At 42.1% G+C, this 23,494-nt stretch overlaps 1 protein-coding gene across 6 annotated transcripts in view; it reads left to right on the plus strand.

Annotated features, from left to right (window-relative positions):
• Positions 1-23,494, plus strand: part of cacna1ia (calcium voltage-gated channel subunit alpha1 Ia) — a 167,363-nt gene that overhangs the window by 72,159 nt on the left and 71,710 nt on the right. For all 6 annotated transcript variants that reach the window (XM_074696239.1, XM_074696240.1, XM_074696241.1 and 3 more), the window contains exons 3-5: positions 7,423-7,535; positions 14,927-15,060; positions 22,838-22,935. In XM_074696239.1, coding sequence (XP_074552340.1) covers positions 7,423-7,535; positions 14,927-15,060; positions 22,838-22,935 — 345 coding nt within the window. The remainder of the gene's footprint in view (positions 1-7,422; positions 7,536-14,926; positions 15,061-22,837; positions 22,936-23,494) is intronic.

A 23,494-nucleotide genomic window follows, 5' to 3' on the forward strand; every position in this document is an offset into this window, starting at 1 on the left:
GAGCTTCATCCAGAACATTTTCAACTCAGTGGTTCAGTCGTCTGTCATCTCTGAAGGTTAAACTTGGGTGTTTCCAGCTGTTCGCGTAGATAAGGAGAGGTAGGGCATGCTTGAGTTGGATGGGAAGTTGTTTAATCCCAGTGAAAATTATGTTTGTGATGAGTGAAAAGGGGAAATTATGTTTATACAAAGAGATCAAACACTGAAAGAAATCAGAATAAGAAAGGCGTGAGACAGAAAACCAGCAGGTGAGCTACTGAAATAACACCAGCTGCAAACTCAGAGAGCCAAACAAAGTAAAGCCTCTGTAAGACACAATATCCTCACAACAGAAACAGCCATTACCCAGTCTTGACACACTAAACATCTTCGCTCTGTAGAGTTAATTTCTTTATTTAAAACAGCTCTGCCTGGATTATTTCACATTACTGTCCAGTTTAAGTCACTTTAGAGCTAAAAGTCAGGCTTGATGAGGGTGTAAAAGCTTTACTGACAGCTGGGAGCTCCTAGCTGTCTGCTCTGTGTCACCTCAGTTAAGTCAATCACCAGTTTCACCCTGAGTCTGTGTGTGACACGCTGAGAATTTAACCCTAGTATCAAACAGCCTTTTTGTTTGCTTTTAAACACTACCCAACCATCCAAATAGTTTTATTTACCTTTATGTTAAGAAGGGGATGCTGTATAATTTTATTGATTTGTGAGCAGACACAATAATTTTAGCTTGCCTCTGCAGAAACGGAGTGAGTGTACCAGTCTGCAATGCAAAAACTGAAATCGAAACAAGTGTCTGTCTTCTTTTCAGTGATAATTGTCTTATTAGACTCAAAATGAGCCTCATTCCCCTGACAAGCCCAGAAAAAAAAAATCTTATTTCAAGATATTAAAAGACAGAAATGACACCTGAAATGCCTTTAAAGAGTGAAAAAATCTGCCAGTGAGATAATGAAACTGTACTCGTCAAATTTCTTGAAAGAAAAATAATGTCTTTTTACAAAAAGTGAAAAGTACATTTAAACCTCTGCAGATGATCCAGAATGCAGCAGCACTGGTCTTTAACCAGCCCAGACCAGCACATGTCACCCAGCTGTTAATCTGGCTTCACTGGCTTTCAGTAGCAGCTCAAATGAAATTCAAAGCTCTTCTTCTAGTTTACAAAACATTGACAAGAACGGCTCCTGCCTACCTGGGGTCCCTCATCCAGGTCTACACTCCTCGCCCATGACGCTCTGCTTGTAAAAGAAGCCTGGTGCTCCTAGCCCAGCATGGCTCCAAATCACTAGCCAGACTCTTCTCCTCTGTTGTGCCCAAATGGTGGAATGAATTACCAAACTCTTTACGATCCACAGAGCCCCTTTCTACTTTTAAGAGATGTCTGAAAACTCATCTGTTCAGGGAACATTGGGGCACTTAAGCTGACCCTTCTTGTCTTTGCCATCAGGGGTAGAATAAGTCAGTAGGTCTAAGACTCAGCTTATTGATTTTTCAGCACTAATTACTGAATGTTGTTGAAGATTGAAATATACTGTTGCAGCAATTAATTGTGGTATGTTGGCTTGTTGATTATCTACCCCCCCAAAATATATGAATAAATAAATAAATAAAAAGTATATATAGCCGAATAACTTGCTGAATAACTTGAAGCACTGTTGTCACACCAAGGTTTTCCTTCTGTCTGAATTCTTGCTTGTCTATGTCGCTTTGGACAAAAGCATCTGCTAAATGAAACTGTAAACCGTGTTTTTCTTTCCCCACTTGATTTCGAAAAATTGGTATTTATTTATTGCTTTGATGTCCCACGTCCAAACCGCAGAGAGTTGAGAATAGCAAGGACACATAAAACACAAAACAAAACAACAAGTGTGTGATGCCAAGGACAGACAGACTCAGTATCAGCATGAAAACAGGTTTGTCTGGACATCCATCAGCCGCTGTGACAGGTTCTGAGTCCAGAAGAAGCACAAACACACAATGTACTTGAAGATTTGATTATTTTAAGAGTGAATCCAAAAACATACGACTGGTTCATCATTGATTTGATTCTTTTACACTGAGCTCTTTGACTCCTTCATTATCCTTCTCCACAACTTTTCAGTGTTGTTTATTGGTAGAGTTATTTTTATTACTATTATTAATTTGCATGTGTGTGGGTGTTTGTGTGTGGTCTTTCTGTATGTGTGTGTGTGTGTGTGTGTGTGTGTGTGTGTGTGTGTGTGTGTGTGTGTGTGTGTGTGTGTGTGTGTGTGTGTGTGTTAGTGACCTTTCAGGCTGCATTGTTGTTACGAGAATAGACCGACACAGGTTTCAGTGTCACAGTGAGAAGCAGAATGTCATTTTGATTCACTCCGAATGAGACTGATCCTGAGGAACACACTTTCACAGGAACAGACACACACACACACACACACACACGCACACACAAATACACGTACACACAAATACATGCAGGCACAAAGGAGAGGAGCTCTGTCGAAAAGCCTCATTGTAAATCACAGAGATCTCATTCAGACATGAGTCATCCTGTTCTTAACAAGCCCGCACACACACACACGCACACACACACACACACACACACACACACACACACACACACACACACACACACACACACACACACACACAATCATCTACAGCTGTTGATTTAGTGCATCCATTTAACAGAGTCTTTCATACATTTTCCATGGATTATATAAATGCTTTCTCTCTCCCTCTTCCTCACACATACACACACACACACACACACACACACACACACACACACACACACACACACACTTTATTTTTTAACAACAGAAAATAAACAGAAATACAATTTGGTTGTAAAAGTTTTGTATTGCAAGCTTACCTATTAGCATGCTGCTAACCCATTAGCATACAGCTTACCTGTCCGGGTGTATACGCTTAAATGCATACACTTATAAATTCAGCTGAAACATCTGACACTCCTGTACATGCACCTGTAAGTCAGCAGATGATGTGTGTATGAAACAGAGCAGGAGGTGAAACATTTCTGTTTCTCTTCCTGGTCAGGCTTTGTGAGATGTTTGTGTGCTGCAGGCAGCAGGCGGGGAACACTGAGCTTTTACGGAGACTAAATAAATAAGAAATGCACTCAGGTAATAAATTGGTTTTAAGCATGCACCAGCGCCCTCCATTTTCACATTTCATGATTTGAATTTTTCTTTTTTCTAAAGATGTTTTCCAACCACAGGTGTGGAAAATAAAGCTGAAATGGTGCTCCTTAGTGGCTCGCTCGACTGCATCCCAAAGGCAGACAGAGAGGCACAAAAGAGAATCAGAAAGAGAGTCAAAATTCTGAAATATGTCATCAAAAAGAGAGACAGAGAGTCTGATAACACTGGAAAGCTCCTAATGGAGAGGAGAAGGATGAAAGAGGAGGGCACGTGTGATGAAATGTGTATTGACACAGAGGGACAGGCGTAGAAATAGGTAGAGACATGGAAGAGAAGAAGAGGGAAAGATGAGAGGAGAGGAGAGACAGAGAGGAGGACCTGATGGGAGAAAAGATTCGACACAGAGCAGAAACAGAAAGAAAAAGCTCCACAGGAACACGCTGAGGGGATCCAACATTTAAGCTCATGAGTAAAAGCTTAAAAGAACAATCAAATTAAAGACTGAAGCTCGATAACGGCGTGCCTTCTCTCCTCTCTCCTCAAAGGGTTGAGGTGTCAGACTCAGTTAGCACCCTCCCAACACGATTAGGCGGTGACAGGACCAGGCATCAGCCAGCGCTCTGGAATCAGCTGCGTCTGAGTGAGCCGCCTGCTGCTTCATTTCCCCGGGGGAGGGAGAGGTCTATGGGTCGGTGTGACAGAGACGCTGAACTCGGAGCGGTGCTGAGTCACTTCACATGTCAGAGCAGATGATGCAGAGAGTGAGGGCTGTGAAGAGTCCAAAAGTGTGATGGTGTTTTTTTTTTTTCCTGCATGTAATGACGGAGTCTGAAGGAGGCTTTGTGTTTTTTTGGAGCTGCTCTGCAAAGGCTTGTACTCTAAGCTGTGAGCCATGCAGAGATCGGAGGGAGAGTTCAAAGAGGCTGTGCAGCAGCATCCTTTGTCCTCCCTGCCTCTCTCCTGTCTCTGTTTGTTTAGAGCTAAGTCCCAAACAAGTCCTCTCCACGCTCTTTGTGTCTGTGTTTGTTTGTTTCTCCTCTTTCCTCTGCCAGTTCATTCTCTGCCTCTGTTCTCAGCTTCGCTTTGCTAGCTCAAAACCTCGGGGCAGGTTCTTTAGCCGTGTTGTGGGAGTATTACACACACATACACACTCACACATGCGCACGCGCGGGCCTGATTGATTTTTCATTGCCTGTCGAGGTATTATGTGTCCCCAAGTGTTTGCGTTTTGTTTTTGCTGCGAGGGCTAAATTGGCCGTCGTTTGCTCTGTCACACTTGGGAGCGAATGAAAATGAGAGAAAGAAAACAGAGAGAGGAGTGAAAGGTGGGGGCGACACCTGGGGAAGCTGGAATGATTTTCAGGGGGCAGAGTTACAGAAAATGCAACGAAAGATTTTAGAATAGGTGATATGAGAAAACCGGGAAGATGGTTTAAAATAATTTCCCTCTCCACAACGCGTTCTGATATTATTTCTGCAGGAGAGAGTAGAGAGGAGGAGGGATGAGAGGTGTGAGGTGGGATGCAGGAGAGTAAAAAAGAAAAGATGTTTCAAACACACATCCTTGTAGAAACAACATTCATTTTAACCTTTTAAGACCCTGCATCCACATATGTGGACATTACATTTCTGCCTCTTCATTTTTTAAAACTTTGACCTTTTAGCCACATTTACACTGCAAAAAACTAAAATCTCATCAAGTGTTTTGATCTTATTTTAAGCAAAAATTGTCTTGTCATACTTGATTTGAGCCACATTCACCTGACCAGTCCAGAAAAAATGTCTTGTTTTGAGTTGTTCAAAGACAAAAATGAGGTCTGAATTGCTTGTAACAATTAAAAAATTCAGCCATGGAACAAGAAAAATTTGCTTGAAAATTTACTTGAAACTAGAATAATGTCTTAATACAAGAAACGTTGCTCTTGCTCCATTGGCAGAATTTTTTTTTACCTGTTACATGCAATTCAGACCTCATTTTTTTCTTTGAACAACTTGAAACAAGACATTTTTTCAGGTGAATGAGGCTCATTTTAAGCCTAAAAAAACATTTTCTACTGAAAATAAGACAAAAACACTTGATAAGATTTCAGTGTTTTGCAGTACTGGGACACTGCCCACATCACCCTCTGGTAAAATCAAAACATTACACCAAGTTTGGTGAAAAAACCCTAATGTATTTAAGTACAATAACCCCAATAACAAACAATGAATAGATAACTCATTACAAAAATAATCAAACCTCCCATACAATGACCAAGTTTAGATATGATACTTTTTAGTTCTTACCAATCCCAAATAGTAAGGTGAATTAAAAGTTGCACACCAGACAAAAGCTCGGGTCTTAAGAGGGTGAATCCTGTTGCAGTGAGCTTCTCTGTTAAAGTGTGTTTAATATTTCCTGCAGCCGGCTTCAGATCTCTTAATTTTCTCTTTCATGTCCGCAGACAGTCAGCTAGATGAAGAATGAAGCGCGTCCCTGAGCTCGACAAGGTTCAGTCACAGGTTATCTGCAGAAATATGACTGAAGAGGTTTGTTAGCTGAGCCGGTTGGTTTGCAGTGGCTCTTCCATGTAGGGTTTCATGCCACACATATCCTCCATCCTCTGCTGGGAGCATGAGTTCTACTGAGAGTGCAAAGTTCGGGGGAACAAAAGACTTAAAGCTCATTGTGTGAACACAGAGAGCCAGAGGAAATTAAAGACTTAAGAGGATAGAGTAAAGAACAAGAGCGTAAGCTGCCAGCTTAAGATATGAAAATGGGAGGAGCTGTGAAAGACTGTTAAACTGCATGGTGCTCATTAGGACACACACACACCCTTACTGTATGCATTTGTACATCCTTCACTCTTTCAAGTGTGTACATAAAGCCTCAATAATTACTATACCTGTAGACATACAGTAAGCTGCTCACAAGGGATGCACGGATATGAACATTTTGACGGATATCTGATGTTAACATTGCTGTTGTAGCCAATAACTGATATTTACTGATATCAATGTTGTCAAAAAAACAAAAAACAATCTGAGATGATGTGTCGAGGTAGTTCAGAGAGAAAGAGTGGCGTGATGGGGAGAAAAGACGACCATGGAGAGGATCAAAGGATGGAGTGCCCAAGATGAACGTGATCAAAGAAGTATTTTTTGTCTGTTTTTTTGGATCAAAAAGAAGAAGAGAGACATGAAAGACGAGAGTCCACTCTTCTTAGGTAAATTTGGTGTTTACATAGTCATAGAAACAACATTATTTGGGTCTTGAAAGAACGTTTAAGATGCACCAAAAATGGCCGACAGCTAATGAGTAAATATTGACACACTTTTACAGATCGGCCAATACGTTAAAAAAAAAAAAACAATATTGGGCAATACCAAATATTTATACGGATATTTCATGCATCTCTACTGCACACACAGTCCAAACACTCACTCAGCGCCAGCTTTACGTTAACCTGGATCCTTCTTCCTGTTTGAAGTGTGCAGAGATAGAGACAGATACAGGAGGAGTGAAGGTGAGCAGCAGCAGTCGAGGTTGTAAATCAAACTAACTCGCTCAGAGGACGCACCTGAGGAAAATATTTTATTCCACCGGCATTAGCAGTGTCCCGAAATGAATCATGACGCTCGAAAAAAAATGAGCCCAAGCTGCTGTTTGTCTCCTCTAAACAGATATGATAAGAGGTGTGTCATGGCGGGCGGTGTATTTACTCTATGGAGGCTGATTCATGAGTCACAGCTTCGTATAGAGAAGAACGGGAGGAACGCTCGACTTCTTTATTCTCACTGATGAATGGCTCGGAGGAAAGGTAGCAGCTGTGTGACCTTTGACCTCACATGATGAGCTGCTTACAAGCTGTGAATGAGTCAGTTAGGCAGAGAGGAGAATGTGTTACAGCTAGCTGAACATACTGAAAGGAGGAAAGGAGATGAATATACGGTATGTGATGGATGTGAGGAAACACCAGCTCTGGGAAAGACTGTCTTAATTTTATTGGTGCGTGCTGAAGCAAAAAAGATAAAAGAATCTGAGTGTGCTGATTGTTTATGATGTTTGTACAAATGTTACTCTGAAGTCGAAGCTTTTGTTTTTATGTTTCAGTCAAAGTTATGATCCAACGAGCTTTACCCAGAATAAGGTTTTCAAACTGTTGTATAAACTATGCAAGATGTTTTGATTTCAGAAGCAAGATTGATGTTTTCACTTTTCATCATCATCACACCTCCTCCTGTTTTACACTGTGTGTGTGTTACACTATGTGTGTCCCTGTAATGCTCCTTAACCTCAGACCTGCTCATACGTGGTTCGAGAGGATCAGCATCATGGTGATCCTCCTCAACTGTGTGACTCTGGGCATGTACCAGCCCTGTGAGAACATCGACTGCACCTCGGACCGCTGCCAGGTCCTGCAGGTAAGACTACAAGAGTGTGTGTGTGTGTGTGTGTGTGTGTGTGTGTGTGTGTGTGTGTGTATGTGTGTGTGTGTGTGTGTGTGTGTGTGTGTGTGTGTGTGTGTGTGTGTGTGTGTGTGTGTGTGTGTGGAAAGAAAACGGTCAGTTATCTGCTCACAGTGATGCAGCTCTCACATTCTCTCTGAGTTTGCTTTAATACAAACGTTAGATTTGATTATGTGGCTTTGTGACGAGAACACAGCTGGAAAGACAAGTACCAGGAGGAGTTTACAAACCCCCCCCGCGCCAAACACACACACACAGGCAGTCTTGTGTTGAGCACTCAAAAGCATTACTTGAGTAAAAGTACAAGTGTGTTACCAGAAAACCACTTTGGTAGAAGTTAAAGTCACCTCTTAGCATATTTCTTGAGTAAAAGTCTTGAAGAACCTGATTTTTATTGTACTTGAGTATCAAAAGTAGTTTCCTGATATAAAATGTAATAAGTATTAAAAGTACAAGTACCGTATTTTCCGCACTATGAGGCGCACCTAAAAGCCTTCAGTTTTCTCAAAAGCCGACAGTGTGCCTTATAATCCGATGCGCCTTATATATGGATCAATATTGATTAATCATGGCTACTGTAGTCAGGGGGCGTCATCGGAGTAACAGTGGTAAGCAGTAATAACCTGTAAAGAGGAATTCTGCTAAGTGCTAACATTAGCTCACAGGCTGGCCCGGGCTTCTTCTCTTGTTTATTGTTAAAGCAATACAGCGCCCCCCAAAGGTCTGGCATTTGAACTGATCTCTGGAAACGGCTCTTGTGGATGGCAGCAACGGCTTCGTCTTTACAGCGCACTTTTTTTGGAAACAGCACAGAAAATAGTTGGATAGGAAAATGTGCAGCTCCGTGTGGATGTAGCCTGAGTTTGACTGACTTATTGACTGTTTTGTTGACATTCCCATTAGCGCAGCTCTATCTAGTGGATGCATAACACAACCCCAGCCACTACTATAGCCTCTACTCTATGCGCCTTATAATGCGCCTTGTAGTGCGGAAAATACGGTAAAACCATTTTTTGAAAAGTAAGCAGTTAGAATTTTGATTTTTTAATTTATTGTGGCTTCCTTACAGTAAAAGGACAATATCCAGGCACAGGAGAGTGAGGCTTGAACTTCTTCAACAAAAGCTTGCACACTGCTATTTCACTGACTCTCTGCATTTCATCCAGTGGGAAGAATCTTTCATTTCAGCGTAAGAAACCATGTCATGCAAACACAGCCACAGGTGTGCAGTGCACCAAGGAGTTCACAGAGTTCGCTATTATGGTCGACATGCTCAACAGATGCTACCAGAGTATTGTTAGCATCAGTGCATGCTGCAGGTGCTTCCATGATGGCATCAATAATGTGACATGCCCAGACAAGCTGAATTTCGGGCTAAGCAGTTGGGTTGACATGACAACCAGGCATTACGTCACCATCATAAATTTCTTCTAATTTTATTTTGCAGTAACAAGTAACGAAAATGACTAGAGGAAATGTTTCGGAGTAAAGGTACACATTAATTAAGGAATTGTAGTGGAATAAAAATAAAAGTTGTAAGACATAAAAGTAACAAAGTGAAGTACAGATATGTAAAACTTTTACTTAAGTACAGTAATGAAGTATTTGTACTTTGTTACATTACAACACTGCACAGAGGTATATCCGCTCCTGCTGCAAGTGCTCCAGCTTTGAAATCTGGAAGTCAAGCTGAGTAGAGCAAAGGTTTTATCCTGGTCCCATCACAGAGTGAGGGTCAAACTTTAAAAGTAGGTTTTGTAGATTATTTAAAAACTCATCCTGTACTCAAGGCGTCATGAAGGCTTGACCGATTCCATCACAGGTCCACGGGTGGTTTGTCACATGTACTTATTGGTAGTATTGGGTGTAACGAGTTACAAAGTAAAGCGTTACAGAAACGCAACTACTTTTTGGGTTTAAAAGTAGTGAAAGGTGTTACTACTGAAAATATGGAAACGAAAACATGTCCAAAGTAGAGCGCCATAAAGTAAAGTAAAAGTAATGAGTAAAGTAAAAAGTTTCTTTCTAAAGAGGGTAACTAAGTAAAGTAAGGGACTCCTTTTTTCCAGAAGTAACGTGTAACGAGCAAAAACTACTTTCTAAAAGTAACTTCCCCAACACTGCTTGTTAGCGAGGGAGGATGTTTCTTTTGAAGGTGTGCGAGTACAGATTATTGTCCCGTCTTTATTTACTAACAGAGTGTTAATCTGTTTTGTTGTTCTGTGTTTGTGCCACGTGGGGCTGATGTGACGTGTTGGGATGATAATCTGCCAGCTGGCTGAGGCCTTCCTCTCCACCTCTGGGATTGTAATCGCTTTTCACGGAAGTAAATTTGGCAGACTTGATTTCAGGTGTGACAGCGACAACCTAAATCTGCCACACAGGCTTTTTTTGTTTGTCATTTTAATCCGTGCTCACTCTGAGATCTGTCTTTATTCATTCTTCGGGCTGTTGCTGTGTTGACCGGTTGAGTATCTCTTCAGCCTGCAGCACATTAAAACAGATTAAAGTCCCAAACAAACCCCTAGGCCTCGCTCTTAAAGGTTTATTCATCCTGGTGGATTTTATCTGCTTTTATAGAGATTTCAAACAAGCTTTCACTCCACTTTAAAAACTCCCCGACACATCTTCATAACTCCCTATTCCTCCTCGCCTTCTCCCTCAGATACACACACTTCCTCGGTCTCTCTAACAAGCGTATCGTCTCTCCAGGTAGCACGACAGCTCCTGTTCTGCAGGCTGCTAATGGTAACAGGAGGGATTCTGCTGACAGAGCTTGGATTGTTAAGAGTGGCCTTCACATGCTCCTTTGGCCCTCAGTGGCATACAAACCCTCCCTCACACACACACACACACACATGGACACATACACACAGAAGCTACAAACAGGTGAACAGGAAGTTGTTATTCTTCCTTAGATTCGAAAAGGACTCATCATACCTGTAACCAGCACCTTGATAAGCTGCTTCGTGGAGCTGAAAATGATCAGAAAACACACAGACCGTCTGCAGAGCAGCTCCGTCAGGTGTTTCCTCTCTGTCACTAAGAGTGAAATGAACATTTATCCTCGTGTTACCTTTGGATTTATGCTCTGATTACCTCCTTACTCTCACTCCTCCAGCCTCACATACATTATTTTATTCCAAATGGTCCATTAGGATCCTGATGACCTACTTATCTCCTGTCTCCTGCTGCCAAATAAGCAGCACAATGACAGAATATGAAGCAGCTTCCACAGCAGCTCCTGTTTCTCACCATGAAAGGGGCACATCATACGACAGCCTCCACCTCTTTACAAATCATGTTGACGATAAAACATGATAGGCTGAGTGAAGAGGAAGCCGGCGGTACTGACAAATAACTGTGATGAATTCATTCTGCTTTCACTCAGAGCGCCGAGTGACAGGATACCACTGCTGCAGCCAATGTCAGATTACATGTGAGGCGTGCGGGCTGCATTATTTATCAGAACATGAATTCAACAGCATGAGAGGCCATCGTCTCATCTTTCTCATCTCAGGCTGCCAGCTGCGTGCATGTGTGTGTGTATGTGCATGTGTGTGAGAGAGAGCAGGTGGAACACACATGTTGCTTTTAGATGCATTGGATGCAGAGGGAGTGCATCAAAAACATAAAAACAATAACACCTAGTAGCTACAAGCTAGCTGTGGCTAACATCAGCCTGTGGCTATAAGAAGCTACGATGTAAATTTATAACAGCAGTTTCTCCATGAGTTAATTTCACCTCTCTGACCGTCTCTGATGGGAGGGGCTCAGGATGCAGGTGAATGGTGATGTAATGTATCTCTGGTGTCCAAATAGATAATGAATCTGTGCTTTTTACACTGTTATGTGTTGTATCTGAATGTAGTTGGTGGTTTACTGTCTCCCTGACACGATAATAATCTTGTATGTGATTGTTTTTCCTCTGCGTGTATTAGTTTTTTGAGAGCACTCAGCTCCTTATCACACTGAAGCTACGCTCAGCTGGAAGCTTCCTGTGATCTTTGTGTTTCTGCAGCAGGTCTTATTTCTCTTAATGAACGCAGTGCTGTAAAATTTAATTAAGTTTATCTTTCTGTGTACTCTTGGTTGCCTCCTCCTCTGAGCTGAGGATTAACTCTGAGTGTTTTAGTCTGCTGTCTGATTTGTTTTTGCTGCAAGGCTCCAGCTTAAGATGCTTCTTTATCTCTGAGTGTTCAGAGAGGGCTTTAAACCGAGGACAGTCCTGCATTCGGGCTAAATTATTTTAATATTGGTCAGCAAAGCAGGCATTAAAATTTGTTTATGGCCTTAAAACAAAGACAGAGAAATGAGTTCAAAATTAAAACCAGGGGTCATCAACTACATGTGTGTGTTGTGTGGGGACGAGGTTTGCTTATTGGATGGGAGTAACTTGTGTTCATCTGATAGTGGGGATCGAGAGGTGTGTACATGTGTGAATACATGAAGTTCGGACACGTTCATCCAGAAGCTATGGAGAGCCAAATTTGTTAATTTTGATGTCATTACTGTCATAGACTGTATAATTTGGGGATGCAGTGTCTGTGACATCACCCCTCTGTTGTTCCTGAACAGAGTAATAAAACCTTTTGTTGGAAGAACCCAAATTAGAAATCCTGACTCAAGACGTGGGCTTTCAGCCTCCTCACTCTAACTGCTGTCAGGTGCCAGACCTGCCAGTCACGTGAGCAGTGCCTCTGATTGGACAAACTGGGGATCAGGGCTGCAACTAGCGATTATTTTAGTAATCGATTACTCTGATGATTTCTATCTATCTATCTATCTATCTATCTATCTATCTATCTATCTATCTATCTATCTATCTATCTATCTATCTATCTATCTATCTATCTATCTATCTATCTATATATACGATTAATCAATGAATCGAGGGAAAAAAAAGGATGACAATGCAAAATGATAAATTTTGCAAAACCAAACCCGTGTTGTTATTTTAGTTGATGACTATTGTTTACTTATTTATTTATTTGCACCATAAATTAGAAACAGTTAAATCGGCATAAAATAAAAAGAATGCAAGAAAGTGCTTTAATCCCAAAGTGGGCTAATCCAAGATACCTCCCCAAATAGAGTTATAAAAAGAATATAAGAAGAAAAAGAAATAAAATTTGATAAAATGAAATCAACTCAAAATAACTCAACAACAAACACAAAACAAGCAAATGAATTAATTATAAATGAGAACAAAAATAAGCTTGGGGATCTTGATGTATTATATATGTCATTGGTCTGAACTTAAAATTGGTCAGAGATGTTTTTGTTAAATGATAATATGAATTCCAAATTAATGAACCTCTGTAAGTAAAAGAAAACTGACATTGTAAAATACTGCAAAAGGGAGTATGAAGTATAAAAGAAGTATTAAAGATGCATACCAAGAAACAACATATTTTGACATAGTTTAAGCTGACCAGATGCTAAATTTTTTAAGTATAAAAATGACATGAATGTATTTTCACTTAAAAAAATCAACAGTATGGGCAAAACAATAGAAATATATTGTTATGTTGTCAGATTAAGAAGTTAGTGGACCCAAAAGGCAAATAGATAAAAATGTGCCCTTAAATCTTTTCACCTGCAGGTTAAACAATGCGCCCCCTCTGCCCTATAACCGTCTGTAGCAGCTAAAGCTAATGCTAAAGTTAGTTTAATGAACTCCTTGTGGTTTTCAAACATGGCGATTTAATAAAAAGATGCAATGAGTGCTTAAAGGCATGCCATGCATTTACCAACGTATAAAAGGAGTGTATGTGGGATTCTGTAGCTCCTCCTCTCTTCCTCACCATCGATTTTCATTGATTTTATCGATTCATCGTTGCAACCCTACTGGTGAGCTTAATGTGTTATAAACTGCTGAATTAGAAAAAAAAAATTCACCCTTCATACAGTGTGTGCTGATAGAGAAATGAAGTATTTAGACCCAAGCAGTGGATTGAACCAGGCTGGAAATAGGTTTTAAATGCAGTAAAAGTTTGTTTGGCTTGGTGTGTATGTGATTTCTGGTCTTTCTGCAGCCAGCCTCAAATGGACACTCAATGAACTGCAGCATCTTAAGCACTTTCCCATACACTCATTTTTTTTAAAAACAGGATTTTGCCCCTTGTTCACAGCCCGCTGTAACCCGTAACAGTTCCCAATAAACTTGCAAGGTCAAACCGAGCAAAGTGTCTTTAGTGGGACGCTACCGAATGTGTTTATTGGGCCAGCTTTTAGAAATACTGAAGAAAGTTTCAAGGAGTCATATCCTGAACAGATAAAAATTTTGACTCAGAAACCTCAATATTACCATGCAATGAGTTTGTTGTTGTTTCTGATTGAAAGCAGGCTATGGCACAAGCTACTTTTCATCGGGCTGATTCAAAACATAAATGAATAAAGTGATGTTTTTCTCCTCACAAGGGTATTTTTCAGTAATAATCCAGGGACTGGATTTGGCCCGCAGGCCACCAGTTGACGTTCATTGCTCTAAACTATGACAGATAACTCATCAGCAGCTGCAGCCATGCAAAGACACTGTTAAATATTCAGGCTGTGTTTCTCTGTGAGGAGACGTCGCTGTAGTAGGAAAACTCAACCAGGCAGCAAACACAGTCACAGAGCCTGAAGCCAGTCACAAGGAGAGTGTGTGGATCCAAAAATACTAAAGTAGGTTTAACAAGTGATGTGAACGTAATAATGTCAGCAGGAGATGAGCTCATCGCCTCACTTTTACTCTTTGTTGTTTTGACCTGATCTGTCTCTGTCCTCTTCATCTCTTACTTCTCCTTATCTTCTCTTCTGTGTGGTTTTCTATGAGCACTGACAGATGTTATCAGTGAGCATATGCACATATCAGCTCAATAAAAACTGTTCAGATCATAGTGTGAACATAAAAACTGCTCATCGAGAAACCAGGACTTTTGCAGACACATTCAGACGCAGCTCTTATTCTGTTACTAGATTATAATTTGTGGTGTTTCAAAGAGCCACAGGATAAAACATGAGCCATAGGGTGTGACCCTCTTCAGAAGAGCTAAACAGAATTAAACTTCCTGCGACGTGTTTTGGTGGGAGGTCAGAATGAAAATACTTGAAGCTGGAGGAGCGTCCACGCGTCCTTCAGACGTGCTGTTTCTGTTTTTGTTTCGATGAATCTCCCGTCCTTGAGATCCGCTGTTGTAAAGAATCCTGACAGTTTGTCCTCAGAAGTTTGAAAAAACAGCAGAGAGCTTTGAGAACAGCTCAGGGTGTGAAAGAGACGGCTGCTAGATTTTTAGAAAAATGTACCGTATGCATGTTTCCCTCACTGTCCTCCATCTTCATGTCTGTCTTTTTTCCCACAGGCCTTCGACGCATTCATCTACATCTTCTTTGCATTGGAGATGGTGGTGAAGATGGTGGCTCTTGGGATTTTTGGCAGTCGCTGTTACCTGGGAGACACCTGGAACAGGCTGGATTTCTTCATAGTCATGGCCGGGTGAGCAAAACTGAACCGTATTTCCCCTTCAGCCCTCGGATGGGTTCCTGTTTTATGCTCTTAAAGACATCACAGAGATAGATAACACTTAAAATATGACCATGAAATCACAGCAACATTAATCAATCTGAGGACAGATTGAGCTCACCTGAGGGGGGAGAATAATGCTCCACATGTTGTAACTAAGGGTGAAGACAAACATTGTATTTGTCATTTCACTCAGAGGACTTGTTGTGTCGTGGACCTGTTTCTCTCCTCAGACTGTCACCGGTCTCCAGTGCTTCCAGCTGAACCGTTTGTTCCTGGCTTTTCTGAGCTCTCTATTAAATCCAGAAAGAAGATTAATAAAGCTGTCAAAAGTTGTCAGGTTCGCTGTGATTCTCAGTCACTCCAGGCTCTTTCATTTTCCTCTCTCAGTGTGTGAAGATGTAGAGAGAGGTCACTGAAACTGTCTGATGAATAAATAACCTGTAAATCCACGTGACTTCATGCTCACAGCTCCTGAAGGAGACAGATGATGATCCAAAGCATCCCTCATTCACTGAAGAGCTCATCACTAACAGTTTTTTAAAATCAGGTCTAAGATTTTAACAATGATGCACTTTGCTGTTTATTAAATCAGAGCTCGTACCAGGTTTAGGGTCTTTATGCTGAATTAGATTTTTAAAGAATCAGTCCTGTAGAGGTCCAAGTTCAGAGGCTGACTTTAGATTCTGTGCCAACACTTGGTCAACAACCCCTCAACAGAAAAATAATGGAGTCATAAAAACAGTCTGAGATCTGTGAGCCAGGTGCAGTATTCAGGCTTTGTTCAAGCGTGTAACAGCATCTAATAAACCTGAATCCTCCTCTAAAAGACCTGAGCTCAACAGTTTAACACTCCTTATATTCAGAGCAAAACCTTCTACTGCTGTTCAATTGGAGGGTTGTATTTCGCCGCATCATTTCACACCTAAGGACCAATCACATCCTCTGGTGATGCACCTGAAACCAGAGTCGGATCCAACAAGACTCAGCAGAACAGAACTGGTTCCACCACACTGAGGTCAGTGAGTCCAAAGCCCCTCCCTCAGCTCCTTCTCCTAGGCCCCGTTAACACGACAACGTTTCATCTGAAAACGCTGAAACGCATTGAAGAAAAATCTGCGTTTACACGGAATCGCTGATGGACTGAAACGCTGTAGTAAGCATGCCAAGCCTGTAGGTGGTGCTATAAACTGTCTTGTCCAGAAGCCGCTTTTGGGAGATCTCCACCCAAGTAGTGTTGAGCTGATCATCTGGTGTATTGGGGAATACTAAGTTAAAAAGTGGAGCAAAAGATGCACATTGTGTTGAAAGACAGTCAGCAGATTCAGCAGATTGAGCAGCACAACACGGTAGTTCACGACGATTCTGACAACGGTACTGTTGTCCTGTTGTATGCGCATACAAGGCAGAGTGTGACGTCAGCGTTTCCACTGAAAACTCCGGCTTACTGTTGACACGGCAACAGTGTCGGGAGCGTTTCAGAAGATTCCCACTCTGGAGGACGTTTTCAAAAGTTTGCGCAACAAAACTTTTGTGTTTCACCCTAAAACCGTTGTGTAAATGGCCCCCTAGATTGTGTCATATGGCGCGTTCCATTTGTACTCAGAAGTCAGAATTTCCGAGTTCCGAGTGGGAACGCCCAACTGGAACGCCACCCGAGGTAAGAATTTCTGACTTGGAGGTTGGAGCACCCACACCATCCCAGGGTTCCCAGTAGAAAATTCCGACTTCAGTGGAAAACAGAAATAAAACTCCTGTTGAATTCTTTTTACTTAAGAATTTCTGACTAGTGTTTGTCGCAATAAATCAGCCGTATACGCTGTAATATTCAATGTATGGTAAGTTTATCCAACTTAGTAACTAGAACGCTTAACTCAGAGATGATGTCATTCCCACTCCTGACTTTCCAGTTCTTAGCACTAATGGAGCGCAGCATTCTATCGAAGCTCCTCCCACATGGTAACCACCTGCATTCAGTGTTTCTGAACACAATTCATAGCTACAATCAGAATATACAAGCTGAATAAGTAATTTGTTTATTTAGTTACTTAGTTTATTGTGAGTAAAGGATGACAACATTGAACGCGGAGCAGGAGATTCAGGAAAACAAATTGCGACCACGAATGGCACCAAACTTGTGCATCGCTTGATCCTGCTGTTTGTAAGTGAAGGATGAAACTCACAAGCAACAACACCAGACTAAAGCAAAGGCATGAAAGTGAAGCAGACGGGGCTATAAAACAGGTATAAAAGAATGTGTGTGTGAGTGTGTGTGAGTGTGTGTGTGTGGAGTCAAAGAGAGCTGGACAGGAAGAAAGGAGTGTGTAATAGCAGACAAAGAAAGGTGGAGCAGCAGACTTAGCGGGGAGGAAGAGACATTTATCTTCATTTGAGCTGAACCACTTATTCCTCAATGGATGCTTACACTGTGTGTGTGTGCTTGTGTGTGTGTGTGTGTGTGTGTGAGATTACAGTCTGTCAGTTAATGCCTTTTGAGTGTGTTTAATCTGTGTATGTGTGTGTCTGTTTGTATATGCCTTTATGTGAAAGCCTCTGCCGTCGTCCTCCTCTTGGCAGCTTCCGTTAGATTAGCGTGGAGGCTAATTGCGGAGGGCAGTGCCAAAGTTACCCGGCCAAATCGCAGCCGACAGTCTGCTATGAGCTCCGTGTCTGTTACCCACAGGCATCACCTCGCTTTCTCACCCTTATCTCCCCCTCCTTACCCCCCTGTCTCTCTTACCCACACTGGGATGAACATCTCCCCCCTGTCAGACCCCATACAGAGCAGGCTTTCATCCGGACCAGCTCCAGAGGAGGTTTCTTTCTCTCCCCAGATTCCAACCACACACAAAGAACCTCCTAAAGCCTGTTTTATTTCTCATACTGTATATTTTATTTTAGCCTAATCCACTGCAGTGAGCCTTATTTTAGTGCAGTCTGCTATCAGCAGCAGCAGAAATATGTCTCCTCAGCGGGTCTCCTGACATCTGCTGAGATTCTGGATCCAGGAAAGAAGAAGGGCTTTCTTTTATGTCAGACCGTCCACTTGTATTTATTTAACCAAACATCTCTTTCACGTGTTCATTACTTAAACAGTCAAGAAACTTTCAGGAACTCTGGCCCGGGCATTTGCCCTCAGTGTGCGGTCTGATTACGTGAAAACACACAATGTGCAGACATTTTCCCGGTTCTCATCTTTAAAATAATTCCCCTCATTTACCCTCAGATGTTTTTATTCATCTTCTGAGATGTCCTCTTCTTTAAAAGGGACAAAAAGGTAGGGTCTGCAGGAATTTGGGTACTTATTACCATGGTTTTGTGGTCACATGGTGGTTTTTGGTTTGTTTCAGTGTACAGCGTTGTTTTTACCACCCATGACGACCATATACCGTAATAATCCACTATTAAGAGATTATTTTTGATCAATTATGTTATGTATTGTCATAAAAAAACCCTGAAACAATGAGGCTGTTTCCCATTTAAAACATCATTAAAGCTGAGTGAAGCATTGCTAGTTTCAACATGCCAACTCCTCAGTAAGGAAAGTCACTATTGGCTGTCCCAGAAGTCACTAAAAGCCACTTAATGACGCTGCTGTCTAATTTGCATAATAACCCATTTGCATGTGATTGTCATGGACTCTGTAGGAGACAGAAATAATGTGGAAGAGACAGAAAGCAGGTAAAGCACAACAACATAAATATAATTAGAACTAAAAACCCACTTCATTCTGTTGAATCCTTTCTTTTTTAATGCCTAAATATCAACCCGCTTCCTGGTTCTGGGCTGGGGACAGGCAGTAGTGACCAAAATGAGACACACACTTGTGTGATTTTATCCGCTGTGAGTGAGAATGACTGTCTCTGTGTTTTGGTTAGGGGAGGGGCTCATGATTGCACAGGCTGCCCATTGACGCGATCAAAACATGCTTTAACCTCAGATTCTCCAAACTCCAGAAATGTCGCAAGGGATGTCACCTTTAAAAAAACTTACCAGAGGGATCTGAAAAGTCATTAAATGTAGCAAAAAAGCCTCCAAGTTTAAAACACTCAGTCGTGGTTTCATCCTCCACTTTCTTACCGCCGTCATCAGAGCTCACACTGAATCTAAAGAGCTCACAGGTACACCCTTTAACTCTGTCTTCTCTGCTCGTCATGTAAACAACTCACACGTCTCTACACTACTGTTCTGCTGTGTACTTCGCCTTACATTGTATATGTGTATGATCGGAGCTGCGTACTCTCTCCAAACTGAGAAGTAAAACAAAGAATAAAGAAAATCTTGAACCAAATGAAGCACACAGAGTGAGAGAAACCTAGTGGTTCAGATTTTCTTCGTAAACTGTTCCATCCCTATTTGTGAGTAAACACAACATTCAAACCGGGCTCCTTCTCCTTGGCACAGTGCTAGAGGCAGCACTCACCCACGGCCTCCAAGTTATGTGAACACACACTCTTGCCCAGCAACCACCTGTAGCATTGTGCTTCTACATGGGACAGACTCAAGAGCCATGCACCTAACTTGGCATGTTAGCACAAGCTAATCACTGGGTTATTTGACATACACCTGTTCAGTAGAAACCTAACTCATGTCTCTATGTCCCAATCTTCTCTCCAAGTGCCCGGAAGCAAATTAAAGTCAAGCTTCAGTCTCGTTTGGCAAGGGCTTTATCTGTTTGGCATTTCATTTCACTTTGGTTGTGTTTTTCTTGCTCCCTGCTACGTCCACTATCGTAGCCATTCACAATTTCTCCTTCCACTCACTATTATCACCATGCAAATACACTTGTGCACTGGGTGCGCTGTGATTGGCTGTGGTAGCCACGCTTACTCTCTGGCCAGAAACGTCCCTATACAACCAAAGCATTAACATACAGGCTGAGGAGGGGGTTGAGGCAGACACAGACACCGACACACACATATAGAGGCTCGTAGGACAGGAATAAGCAGGATTATTCCTGTAAAAGTTGACTTTTTATTTTTTTAAGGAAAATCCTGCAGTCTCTACCTTTAAGTTTCCAGCACCTCACTCTCTGGCTGACCTGAAGAAAATGAGTCTGCAGAGATTTTTAAAACAGATTTCATCCATGCATTTTTAATGTCAGTCAGAAAATCCAACAGCTGCATGATTTTAGTTTCACTGACAAACACACAACCTACAGTAAAGCATAAAGAACTTAGCGAACAAAGCTGATATCAACACCTCAGAATGTTTTAAACACAGAAGCATGATAAAAAAGAATCATGTTGTCATGTATTAGTAATGTATGCTCATCCTAGAGCTTTTGTACCTTCCCTTCGAGCAGGAACCTTTTAACACTGTAAATAAGCCCCCAAATAGTCCCTGGTTCCTGGTACCATTTAGTTGACACCAGGAATTAGATCTTTTTTTCAAGATCTTCCAGGAAAGTCATATCTCTGGTGTTTTTATGGACACAGGTAATTATTGTGAGAGCTTGAAAACCAGCTTTATAGATTCAATCAGTATGAAAATGTTACTTATAAAAAAGCCTATTATCATTATTTTTCACTTGTTAACTAAAGTGTGACTCTAGTTTGTTTAGTCACCATGTTAAATCAAAAACCTTCTGGTTGCCTGTCTCCTCTGAAAGCTGCTGTTCCATCCAGATAAATGAAGTGATGTAAACGTTTCATTTCTTTGAAGGGCTCTGTTCACATATTCCTGTGTAAAGGTTGCATCATTGATTGAATTTTGTGTTCCTGTCCTTCGAGCCTTCAGTAGCTGCAGCTGAAACCTGTGAGTCAACACCAGCGAACATGACGCCTCAGCAGCTGCACTAAGGTTTTTAATTATTTTCCACGGACATCCTGACAGTTGAAAAAGTTTGATACTGAGCTGTCAGACCAGAGGATTTTGTTTTCTAAGTACATGATGCTGAAATATCACCTGCCTCTGCAAAGAGCCTCAGTCCCGATGGGAGCTTTGATGAAGACGGGTTGTTAGTTTGATGATGAAGTCCTCGTCTCTCCTGTTTCCAATGGATCTGAACTCCTTCTCAGGGCCTAACTTGGGTTTCCCCTCGAGCTGGGCATTTTGGATGAATACAAACACACACACATACACACACAGTTGTCACATTAAAGCATGTAGGAGATGAAGGCGTCATGAGCTAAAAAGGAATGTGAAAAATAGAGAACAATCATGAAAAGGACGCTTCCGGCAGTCCACTAATTACCCTCCAAACAGCGACCTGATTGATGTGTAGAGAGACACACTTCCGTAGAGCCTTCATCTACACACACACACACACACACACATGTGCACACACTCACTGTACACATGCCTGAAGTCTCACCCTCATGCAGCTTCTATTTCTCTGTCTCTCCTCCTAACTAATTTTGTGCACAGAAAAACACAGGTGCTCGTTCACACACTTGTTTTCTGGGATGTTATCAGTGTTTTAGTTTATCTCTGAGCCTGTGAACTAATCAGCAGCTTAAAAGGAGCAGAGTTTGTGCCTGTTAGCTCACTCAGAGGAGGACATGCTCTGTTTTTGTTGTTTGAATCTCCCTGTGCGACTTTTTGCCCTTCTGTTCCGTTTCTCTGCAGAGAGGAATCATTAGAGCTTCCACAGACACCGCTCTGTTTGAGGGGAGGCTGTAATAACACCACAAGTCCCAGTCGGGAAGCCTGGCCCCAGAACAACTCACTGCGCTCTTCTCTTTGCTGTGACATTTCCATCAAGCTGCTGTGTGGCATTTCTGTAATTTCAACTACACTGCTTACAGAAAAATTGGAAAACTGCGACACGCCTCTCGCAGAGAACTCTCGAGTGCGAAGCTCACGAGAGAGCCGAAGAATTAGATTGTCACTACACGTCTGAACAGGACAAAGCTTTTCACCCAACATGTGACATAGCTTATGCAGATTTCTGCTTTCAGACTTTCACTCTCACATGAATATTTTGGTATTTGTCAGAGCAGCTGTCTGTCAGCAGCTCTGCACATACAGAAACTAATCGTGCAGCAGAAAGCTGAGCTGCTGGTGACTGTGCATGGACAGAGCTTCCCTGTGGGATTAATAAAGTAGCGCGTTATTGTAAATGACATGGTTCATGAGTCTTTCTGTGACAGACAGTGAGCTCAGCGTGTTTTCTGAAAGAACTGGATGTGCTTGGGGTGTTAGCAGCCTGTGGTGGCTGCTATCCTGCTGTCACAACACTGCTGTAGCCGCGGGCGCTTCGAATCTGTGCGCAGACGCTCTGCTGCTGCACAGCGAGCTCTAGTTTGTACAAATGCAGGAGTGACTCCTCTTAAACACACGTGTGTAAACTCAGTCACTAACGGTACCTGTGCTGATGACTCAGTTTTTGTTAAAGTGTGGCACTAACACTCAGGCACACATGGCAGAGTGAGGCCATTCTCCTGTAAAGTGCTAGTTTGGGGCATAAACGTCTTCTCCAACGACTTGCTAACAGATGCCAGCTCTGACTGAGCCCCAACACCCTGCAGGCGTCTCTGAGAATAGAATGAATCCCTCTTTTCTTCCTCACCTCTCTTTCATGTCATTCTCCTCTTTTGAAGCTTTGTCACTTTATCTCCCTGACGGTCTCTGGAGTGTGCTGCAGAGCTGGTTGCGTTACTTTTCACATGACGGCTCGCAGCTTTGAGATCAGCTGGACTGGATCAAAGAGTGACCACTGATGTTGAATCATGAGTGAGGATCAGTAGTCCAGCAGGATTAACCCTTTCACTTCTCTAACCTTTCGCTGTCTCCTTGTCTCCTTTAGGATGGTGGAGTACTCGTTGGACCTGCAGAACATCAACCTGTCAGCTATCCGGACAGTGCGAGTCCTGCGGCCCCTCAAAGCCATCAACAGAGTGCCGAGTGAGAACATTTTAAGATTTATTTCTGTTTTGAGTTTTAAAGTGTTCACTTGCATTAAATATTCCTCTCCCTCGTGGAGCCTGTTAAACATTCATTGTATGCTTAATCACACCGCCTGCTCAGGCCTGAGTCACAGCTTTATCAGATTTCCAAACCATCCATTAATGCAGCATCTGCGGTCAGTTCGTGACCATAACCTTGTTCCTCTCATTGAAATCTCACTTCTCAGCCAACTTTTTTAATTCCTATTGATTCCTTTGTCCAGCTGCCCTAACAGGAACCTCTTAATCATCCTGAGCACCGATTAGCCTGTCCAGGCCAGGTTCAGGCCGCCGTCATCACTTAGTTCCAGCACTTTAGCAGTTAGCCAATGCTAATGTGAGTGATACGTTTCAAAGTGTTTGTTTTGTCGAAACACTCACACACACACACACACACACACACACACACACACACACACACACACACACACACACACACACACTCACACACACACACACACACACACACACACACACACACACACACACACGTTTCATTTGGTCTGTGAGGTTAACGA

Source organism: Halichoeres trimaculatus, unplaced genomic scaffold (genome assembly GCF_033239565.1).
Source record: "Halichoeres trimaculatus isolate MK-OKI-2021-1 unplaced genomic scaffold, fHalTri1.1 fHalTri1_scaffold_20, whole genome shotgun sequence".
In the NCBI taxonomy this organism is placed as follows: Eukaryota; Metazoa; Chordata; class Actinopteri; order Labriformes; family Labridae; genus Halichoeres; species Halichoeres trimaculatus.